Source organism: Poecilia reticulata, chromosome 8 (assembly GCF_904066995.2).
Source record: "Poecilia reticulata chromosome 8, P_reticulata-male-v2, whole genome shotgun sequence".
In the NCBI taxonomy this organism is placed as follows: domain Eukaryota; kingdom Metazoa; phylum Chordata; class Actinopteri; order Cyprinodontiformes; family Poeciliidae; genus Poecilia; species Poecilia reticulata.
The window spans coordinates 11,529,810-11,540,504 of NC_088837.1; the positions used below are offsets into that span (position 1 = coordinate 11,529,810).

At 39.5% G+C, this 10,695-nt stretch overlaps 1 protein-coding gene across 2 annotated transcripts; it reads right to left on the minus strand.

Moving 5' to 3' along the window:
• Positions 1 to 38: 38 nt before the first annotated feature.
• gtpbp1 (GTP binding protein 1) lies at positions 39 to 8,068 on the minus strand. Of its 2 annotated transcripts, XM_008415794.3 has the most exons (14): positions 7,585 to 8,068; positions 6,151 to 6,262; positions 5,890 to 6,070; positions 5,589 to 5,772; positions 4,129 to 4,293; positions 3,480 to 3,603; positions 3,243 to 3,357; positions 3,003 to 3,147; positions 2,707 to 2,889; positions 2,448 to 2,583; positions 1,737 to 1,915; positions 1,474 to 1,635; positions 1,163 to 1,213; positions 39 to 1,009 (listed from the first exon to the last, which is right to left on the minus strand). In XM_008415794.3, exons 1-14 carry the CDS (start codon positions 7,777 to 7,779, stop codon positions 893 to 895), a joined length of 2,049 nt encoding a protein of 682 aa, XP_008414016.2. In that variant the 5' UTR covers positions 7,780 to 8,068; the 3' UTR covers positions 39 to 892. The 2 variants fall into 2 exon arrangements, with proteins under 2 accessions (XP_008414016.2, XP_008414017.1); XM_008415795.3 differs by lacking the exon at positions 1,163 to 1,213.
• Positions 8,069 to 10,695: the final 2,627 nt, after the last annotated feature.

Here is a 10,695-nt window from a genome sequence, read left to right on the forward strand (position 1 = left end):
ATCTGTAATGAAAATGATACACACTTGGAAAGCAGGACTGCTGAAAAGTTTTTTTTAATTTGTTTCTTTCTGCAGAAAAATGTCTGAAATTGTCACAAGCAGCAACAGGCCATAACACATGGAGTAATAGATTTACAGGTAAAGCATTATAATCATTAGCAACTGCTTTATTGAGAAATGTGCCATCTGTGTATTAATGCCATTAATATAAGGTTACCACCAGTTTAAAGCATGACTGACACTACTGAATCTAACGGTGCGAGTGAGATTAAATATAGTCCAACCATCTAACGGTAAACCTGCGTGTGCAGCAAATAAATAACTAGGTTAAATTAATGCCACAGCTTATTCCTTATAGCTTAAGTTTTGGATCATTGTTTGCCCTGTGCTACATTCATTTGCAATTTGCATACAATTTGTACAAACTCACGTTTCCAATTTTTTACAATTTACATTTTCAGTATAAATAGCCCGACACAATTTGTTGTAAATACACAGAGAATGCAGGAGGGAGTTTTAAATTATAGCTGCACTTACTGAAACTGGTCTCCTTTGCTTTCTCCAGCCAAAGCACTGACTCCACTGACTCCTTGAAACTTCAATACCTCCTCATCCCGAGTGAGACTGGCCTCTACTGCTCTCTTAAAAACAAAACTTTTCCAACCGGTGAAGGCAGCTGACAATAAAACATGTAACTGAGGCAGTCTCTCTCTCTCTCTCTCTCTCTCTCTCTCTTTTTTCAGTACAAAAACAAAGATATGAACTGGTGTGAAGAGGCAAGGTTTAAGACAATCTCGCTCCAAACATGTCTGTCTAATTGGTTTGTGGAATGACACTTGGTGAAATTAAAGAGGGAGGTTTCCAACAAAAAATAAAAATTAAAGACGACAATTCAGCTGTTTCCTGTTGCTGTGGAGGACGGCGCTGCCATTGAGTTGGTGCTGCTATTTTGGCCTTTTCCTTTGTGTCTTTGGCCACCCCTTCTCCTTCCACCTCCCCCAGACTTTGGCTACAAAAGGAGAGAAAATGAAAAACCCTTTGTTAGGTAGCACACATTATATACTTTAAATAGTAACACAAGGCTGTGAATGGATCACATTGCTGGGCTTTTTAATTCAGCTGTCTGCTGGGCTTCCATTGTTCTCGTTCATACACATTTTACCTTGTTCTCTTTGTTGCCCTCTTTTATTTGAGGGTCATCATCTCCCTCCCCCTTTGGATTCAGCCACGCAAGCAAAGAAGAGTGTAAAGTATAAAGAAGTGATGCAATGTGGCAAAATTTGAGTTTGGGATGAAGCAAAATAAAGATTTGACATTGATTAAATTAATAAAAAGATGAATTGGGGACAACAAAAAAAAAAGGAAGACAAAGATGTTAGAATTGATCACTGATCTCCAAGAAGTGGAAGAAAACACCGTAACCTCTGGAAGATTCGAACAATTCGGAGTGTCTATAGATCTGCGTTGACTCACCGGCTGCGACGTGCTTGAGCCAGCCGGCTGTGCTATCGTTGCTGCATCATCGCTGGTCGCCATGGTGCCGTCCTCTTTTCTGAGTGGCACCTTTTTCGTAGACTGCATTTTGATTTGTGGAGGTTTGGAGTTTGATGGCATGTTATTAGTGGAGTGCAACAGCTGTAAAAGAATTATGAGGAAATAATTCAACTTGAAAACTTGATTTTTGCTTTGTACACTAAAACGAAACCAACGCTGCAGCGTCCACGCAACCTTTCTACCTTAGTGATGGTTCCCACAGCCTTGGTGCGACCCTCTCTGAACACCAGCCGCTGGTCACAGTGAAGGTACTCTGGGGTTTTGATGAAGCGGAAATGAACTGAAGCCTTGTCCCCTGTCCTTAAGCAGTCTCTATTCATGGACAAGATGGTGGCGGTCTGTCGTATACTCCCACAGTGGACTGATTGTTGCATGAGGAACAGAATAGGCAGCAGTTAGACGAATTAATCTGTGTTTTGTCTTTAGCACTAAATTAACTCCACTGCTTTGCAACAGCATTTACATGACTTTACCTTTTTCCACATTTTGTCATGTCAGAGCCATAAGATTCAATGCATTTTTGTGGTATTTTACATAAAGGGAATAATAAAGTAGTCCATGATTGTGAAGTACAATCTGGTTTAATCTGAACAGTTTCTAATTTCACATAGGTGCCATATTTCTCACAGCTTATGAAGAACTTTAGAAAGACTTCTTATGCCGATTTTTTTCATTTTTATTATTATGTTGTTGCAATACATTGCAAGGGATTTTATTTAGTGGTGTCAGAGTAATGAGAGCAGAAAACAAAGTATCAAACTTGACCTGTATGTTGAAGAAATTCACAAAACTTCCTAATTTTCCCCCCCACATAACAATAATGTACTTTGTGCTAGATCATGAAACTTGAGGCTGTTGGATGACAAATATCTCTCAGTGCTGCTGTTACCCACCCATTGCCTGGTATCTGGGGGATATCGTTGTGGGATGATGCAAAACCAGGATTTCAGCCTCAAACTCCCAAGTTGCCTGGGGGTTTAGCTTTGGCGACACCATCACCATGCCTTTTCTTATAGACGAACGCTTGATCTTTAGAAGAAAGTGGTAAAAGAAGAAGAGAAACAGAACCTTACTCAAACACCTTCGACGCAAAATGCACACAGCGTAAAACAAACTTCTTCTTCCAGAAGTGGAGCAGGTTTTCTTCCCCACCTTTTTTAAAGCAAACGAGGCGGTCTGACCGCCTCTGACCTCCTTCACAGGCATTCGTTTGCGGTGGATTGACTTAACAGCAATGGGAATGAAGCTTCCAAGAGGATCTGGGCCCAGTAGCATGGTGTCATTCAGACGTATGAGCCCCCGTAAGGTAGTTCCTGAAACTACAGTTCCCACTCCCTGGAAGGAAAACCAGGACAAGCAGGACTTTAGCGAGAACTCAAACTAAACTAGGTCAAATTTGCTTAATTTTGCATTGTCCAGCAATTGAAGTCAGACAGTGCTCAGTGTACCGGAACAGAGTAGGTATCATCTATCTGAAACTCAGCAGGCTGGTCGTCTCTGTACGATGTTCTGGAGGAGAGCAGGTTGAGAAACATCTTTAGCAGGTCCATGTTCTCCCCAGTGACGTTGGAAATCTGAAAAATGGGGCACATCCTGGCCAGAAATCCACACACACATACACACACAGGTTACAAATAAGCAGCTTAGTCCTAACTATAAATTTCGAGTTGCACATAGAGACTCTGTACCTCTCTGAACTGAAGTTTGAAGCTGCGACTATCACATCATCTTTGTTCTGCACAAGGACTGGAATCTTCCTGCAGCCAGGAGACTTGAGTAACCTCTGGAGTAACTTCAAGGTCTCTGTCAGATGGAAACACTCTCACATTTACTTTTTGTTTATGGAATTCAAATGTCTTCTAACTATGGTTACATCAGCACAATGTTTCTTAAATTCACTAGTTATGACATAGCTGAAAGCTAACCTTGTAAGATGTTGGCCGGACACATGTCTATTTTGGTTACCACCACAAAGACGGGCACATTCAGAGCTAAAGCCAGGCCAAGATGTTCTTTGGTCATCCCAACGATACCAGCGTTACTGCCAACCTGATGAAACAGAAAAAAAAATAAAAAATTGGTGTTTTGTTCCCAGTTAAACGAATCTATATCTAGGGGTGTGAGAATTCTTGTTAAATGGCGTTTTAACTAAAACTCTGAGGTGTGAGACGTTTAACTGAAGTCCTACAAGGGGTGCGAGGTTTAATGTTTTTATCTTTTTTAACCTTTTTTCTTTGTCTTTAAAAAAAATTCTCTGTCTTTCTAACTGTTTATTCACTGTCACATGCTGTTTTTATTTTATTTTATGTAAAGCACTTTGAAATGCCTTGCTGCTGAAATGTGCTATACAAATAAAATTTGATTGATTGATTGATTGATTGTTTTTTTTTCTTTTAATTCTGTATGTATATCAGTCTCATTTCACACTTGAAAAACTAGTAAGTCATCCACATAGGAAATCTAAACACTAAATTTGTTATAGCTAAATTATATATATTATATTATATTGTATTAAAATAGGCAAAACCAAAATGTTTTAAGGGGAAGAAATTTCCTTCACACAAACTTTCTGACCATGAGCATGCAGAAGTCCGGAAGGTGTCCAGTCATCCCAAACACGGTGGTCTTGAGGTATTTCTCATGGCCAGCTAAGTCTATAAAGGTAATGACTTTAGAGGACTTCTCACAGATCTTGGTCCAGTCCAGGCTCCCTCCGTGACTGTCGGGCTTGTTCACAACCTGGCCACAGACAGACAGGATATTGTTGTGTGTAAAAAAAAGAAAGAAAAAAAAAGTGTAACAAAACACAAAGATCAGATTAAAAGTCACAATTTGGTACATTTCTGGCTACTTCCAATCAAGAGAATTTTTACTTACTTTATTTGGGAGTGAAAAAATATTTTTTTCTACATTTTTGAATATACATGTATGGTAAGTTGTAAACTTTCAAAAAGTGGCAAGCAGGGAACTGGCAGAAGATTTGGTTTGATTTGTTCTCCAACCGACAAAGAATACCGTATTACCCGCACTATAAGGCACATCGGATTATAAGGTGCATAGAATAGACGCTACAGTAGAGCCTGGAGTTACGCTATGCATCCACTAGATGGAGCTGCACTAAACGGAATGTCAACAAAACAGTCCGACTCTGGTTGGCAAGGAGAGCCGTCCGCGACTGGGCTGGGGCGTGGCTGGACGATGGTCACCCTTCTCAGTTCGTGCACAGCATGTTCGTGGAGAACCTGGTGCTAAATGACCTGCAGACGACCTGATTCTAGACGGTCGGTAGGTAGATAGATCACTCAAACTTTATTAATGGATTACAAACCAGCGTTCTGACAACTATCCCAGCATGCACCGCACGCTTCTTCTTCTTCTAGGGGCGAAAATGAAGTTGGCGGCTGCTTACCGTAGTTGCTAGACCTCTTGTGGCTCAATATTGGTCCATCTATAAGGCGCACCAGATTATAAGGCGCACCGTCGGCTTTTCAGGAAATTGAAGGTTTTTAGGTGCGCCTTATAGTGCGGAAAATACGGTAAGCAGGATGAGATTAATGTCTGGCTAGATCTATAATACAACGATAAAAACACTTGAAAATAGACTTCTTGAAAATACTTTGCTTATATATTTGTAGATATCCCACATACAGATATTAAAGCAACATCTAGGCTCAAGAACTGCTACATATAACTGATTTTTCTTAAGTACTGGTGATGTTTACATTCATTATGAAGTACCAAGTGAGTCATTGATTGCAGTGTAGATTGAGCTGAGCTTTGGTTTGTTCCACCTTTCATTCTCCATTGACACTTTAGCACGATAAAGGTCACAATGTTCCCAAAGAGCAGACCTTAGTGATACGTGGGAGTCATGTCTGTTCTGTTCTAGTGTAGCTGCTTGTAGTAGCATGACGAACCTACTCTACGTACCAGGTGCATAGAGTCACGCGCTTGGTATCGCGCGTGAGCATTCTGCCTTCTCTACTGTATTTCTTCAATACGCTCTGAACTGACGCCTTCTATCTAGCCCTCACCTGACCCTCCTGGTCGAAGCCCAGGATGTCGTTGCCCACGCTGCTGGTCCTGCCGCTTTCCATCTCATGTTTGTGCCTGAAAAGTTTCTGCCGGGCAAATCCCCTGCCGTTGTCCAGCTCGCCATGCGTCAACACTCCCAGCAGAGTGCTCTTGCCGGCGTCCACGTTCCCCACAACCGCAACTCTGGAGGGGACGCAAAAGCACTAGAGAAGCTTTAGAAACGCCTGACAATTGAACACCGGCTCAACCCCTCTAACCCTGGGGACAATGATTCTAAATGCTGGCTGTCCAAATACTGACCTGACCTCCAGGAAGTCCAGCTCACCCACACGCCTCCGAATCAGATAGTCCACCACCATCCCAGCAGCCTCGGTGCGCTCTCTGAGAGGGATGAGGTCAGTGTCCAGCTGCTCACACATTGAGTGTATTGTGGCAACGGAGGCTTCCATGTCTTTCTCATCCAGACCCCAGTCACCGCCATCTATCCAAGTAACACAGCCGTTTTATAGACACCAGAGATTTGGGGAAGTCTAACTGAGAGAATAGCAGCGTGCTTCTCACCGGAACCCATTCCAACCACATAGATGGTTTCCCCACAGCCGTCCTCCATCCTGTCCCGAAGCTGTCGGAGTAACGAATCATACTGCTCCCCGTTTGGGCTTACAAGCGCCAGCTGTTGGGGTTCAAGGAATGAGAGGAAACAAAGACAAAAAAAATTACTGATTATTAATAAGTGCATCTGGGATTTATTCATGTTTGAGATTTGTTCCATCCCCACATACCTTCAGCGGAGAAGGTATGTGGGGATGGAACAGCCAAAGCTGCGTTTTTACATATAAGATCCCAGGTGCCACTCTTCCCACGAAGTCCTTCAGCCGCACATTTACACAGTATGGCTGATATCGACGCGGAGTCTTCAACTCTTTCAAGTCGCGCTACAGTAATAGCTGGTTTGGATTGCTAACAGGAGTAAATATCTAGTATTAAGATGTTTGCCTTTTTTATCTTTAGAAATCTTAGGATTCACTAAAGTCCTCCTATGTGTTACAATGTAGTACACATTATATATATACTGTAGTACATAGAGTATTTTTTTAAAAAGTAATTTTCTTTTGAAATATTTACTTTTAGAAACCAATCATGATTGTACACTGTCATCAGGATTATCTTTGCATTATTGTTCCTGATAAACTAAAGAGTATGCATTGTATTACTGTAGCGGCAATTATACAACTCCCCAAAGACTAAGATCTTATGTGACAGTGCAATAATTTATGTGCATTTCAATAACTGTTGTATGTGCTCTAAAGTCAGCAGAAATATGGTTCTGTGATGCAACCCGGTGCAATCTTTGCATTATGACATTACACCTTTGTAATGTGCAATCTGATGCTTCCAGGAAATACCTTGATTGCTCTCTCTCTCCCTCTTACAGTCAAACAATCAGAATTACATCATGTCAAATCGTCTGTTCATTTCAAGCGAATGGGTACTAAATATGAGCTTCATAATTCATCGTTCCACAACACGAGCATGTTGCTGATGAATATCTTCAGAACAAACCCGCTAAATGCTGTTTTGCTATATATAAGGTGTTGATACTTAAAGCTAGTGGACAGTCAACACTTTAGGTAATGGGCAAGCAATTTAACTATCCAAAATAATCTGGTGTTATTATTTGTGTAACATATGGTAAAAATGTGCCTCGAAGCGCAACTAATGCCACCGATCTCTTGGCTTACGCGCTCATGCATCAGCTGGAGCTAATGTTAGCCACATGGCTAACTATTTGAATAAACGTCAGCAGAAACTGCACCAAACCCAGCATATTCCAGCACAAGCTCTGAGCCCTTACTTTCAAACGTAATGCTTAACCTATGCATCTCCGTGCAATACGCGACAGTAACAAAGTAATAATCACATGCAGCACTCATATTTTCATTCATTCATTCAGTCGTGTTAGCTTAGCAGCGCTACACCCAGGCCTAGAGTTACCTTGCTGCTGCAATCTATCCTTCGATCCTCGGGTTTGCCATTGGTCATGTCCTCGTCCTCGAAGCACTCGTCGCCGTCCTCTTCCCCACATCCTCCCCGGTCCGGAGCAAATATACTAGCGGGAACTAAAGCGTCAGCCAGAGCTCCAGAGCCCGGTGTTATTCCTGGCTCATGCTCTGCTGCTAATGATGCCATTTCGATGCCAACTCTGTAGTATTAAATTCTAGACTGTGCAAACTGTTGTGACGACGGCTAGCTTATCGAACCGATGGCTCTCTACACACAAGGGTTTTTAAACTCGCATTCACTAGACCGAGAATAACCAAACTAAAATTCACCAAAGCTCATATTAGTGAAGATGGTAGCATGCTGGTTAAATGTCAGAGGTTTGTAGCGAAACGTTTTTTCTAAATAATGGCAATAGCCACAACCTCATGAATAATAATACAGGCGGCGTAAGTGGGTGTGTAGTTTTCAGTTGTGTTCGCAAATAGAGTGGCGGTCGTCTAAATATACGAGCAGGAGACCAATAGGAATGAGGGGGATTGTTCATATAATTAAAGGTAAACCCAGCCCGCCAGAAGGCAACGGGAGTTCTACAAGTAATGTAATAACCCTGTAACATTTCTTGAAAACAGGTTTGGTCACAGAAGCGGAACGACATTTAATTCTAAAGTTACATGGTTTTAAAAATGTTACATTTCGGACAAAAAATAAATAAATAAATCAATAAAACAAAACAAAACAAAAATAAAAAGTGGATGTGACTGGTGGTTTCGCTGAAGGCCGAGCGTCTCTGTTTCTGTATTGATCACAGTTGAAGTTGGTGATGATCTGCACAGCTCAATAAAGGTGATTTAGTTCAGAAACTTTTAAACGACAAGAAGTTCGTGGTTTCCATTTAAGCTGTTGACTTATGTTTGCAAAAAAAAATAAATAAATAAATAAAATAATCAAAGATAAAGAAATATTTATTTTACAAAACTTTATTGTAAAGTTTGTGTTTTAAATAAGCAATTTATGAATAAACTTATATTATTTAAAGACGGATCAAAAGACACAGATCTATGGATATTGAAGAGTGTTAATAATTTAATGGTGCACTTAAATAATTATTACATAAGTTATTTATTGCCATTTGACACACACATTTGGGAATAAATAACTTTTGTAATTTGTAATAATTATTTACATTATATATATATATATATATATATATATATATATATTTGACCCCAAGATTACAAGCCACTAACCTGCTTCTCTATCCTCAGTGGTTCTGGTCCGTTGGTGGTGGTCGTCTGTTCCATACTCATTCTCAATGAATCATTTGCTTTTCTAGTGTGGCTGAAATTCTGGGTCCTCTGATCTGAGCATTATAGCTGAAAAGGAAATTAAAACAAATGTGCATTCATATGATGTGATGTCTGTTCACATGGTTCCACCAAATGGCAAACAGCAAAGCTCATGTTTGTTTTTATAATATTGCATTTACAGAAAAGCTATATTTTGCAGTAACCTCTGTGAGACACCAGAGAGCAGTGTGCACTTATTTCAACTTCAAAATGTTAGGTTCTTTTGTTGGAATGGAGACAAAGATAAATACTCTACAGTAGCTGCAAGAGTGAAATATGCAATACAACTGTTAAAATGTGTCCTGACCACATCCACCTTTATAAACATTACTACAATAAGGCAAAGATACCATTACATGCAGTTATCTGTTCGCTGCAAAGGTTACTTCAAAATAACCGTTTGAGCCACAGAGAGGACGTCCATAAATGTGTGTTTAGATGCATGTGCTTTCTTCTAAATGCCACTGCTTCTGTAATGCATCTTGTGGAAAAAGTCAGCTTAAGGTCAAATCTTTTCCCAAGGGTGTCTGGGATGAGAAAAGTATTGTTTGCTGATGAGCAGGGTAAGCTGTGGTTGGGCAACATCATTTGGTTTCCTCGTATTGCATAACACAAGAACAAACCTCACATTGTCAATATTAATTGAGAAAGTGTTTTCACAAGTTACTATGTAAATGTGGGCTTAATGAAACATTAGAGTTTGATTTGGGTGAAGAAGTTTGAATACATTGGTAGATTTTTCCATGATTCACACAGGGTCTAGCTTACCTTTTTAGGAAGTAATTTCAGAAATTTGATGCTAGCCAGAATCAGATGGGATTTTAAGATTGAGGTTAACACTCAGATGAGTCAAAGTTTCAGTAATCTGACTGACTGAAAGCGAAATGTAAAAAGTTTGAGGTTGTCCACACTAAACTACTTTGTTGTAGTTAAAATTACAACTCTACATTGTGAATTAAAATCCATCATATTTCCAGAGTATATCCAGAGTATATATATATATATATATATATATATATATATATATATATATATATATATATATATATATATATATATATATATATATATATATATATATATATATATATATATATATATATATATATATGTATATATATATATATATATATACATATTTGCTTTTCACAGGATATGGAAGTGAGGTAGATCTCCTTTAAAGTTGTTTCTTACCGGAATCCCCAAAGCTGATGCCTCGACATACAGTATGTAGTTTTATCTTTATCTTGACCTTTCAAAATAAAGGTGTGACTTTTTCCAGTTTGGGTTTTTATAGTTTCTCTGCTAAAAGTACCTCAGGGAACATACATGAAGACATGACTTAAAAACTTGTAAGTTCTTGTCTTAAACACCATTTCAAAGGAAGTATTTCATTCTCAAATCAGTTGTAAAGAGGTGTTTCCCTGCAGGATGATCTGTCAAACCTTTTAAATGCATAAAGTGCAAGATACAAAGTTTTCAGTGAACATTGGGATAGACGAAAACGACCTGCTTGTCCATCTCAATCCCCGTTTTAGCGGGGAAAGAAAGAATGTGGTCGTGGTTAAATCTTTACAAGGATGGCAACTGGTCTGATGAAGTGAAACGGGACTGCTTCCCTTCCCTTTCCATCAAAAAGAGGAGTTCAAGGTGTGAGATGCGACTTATTTACATATTTTTTTTTAGATGTGAACCCAATTTTTCTTCTAATTTTCTATTCTCTCTTACTGTTATAGATCATCATTCAGTTCACAGA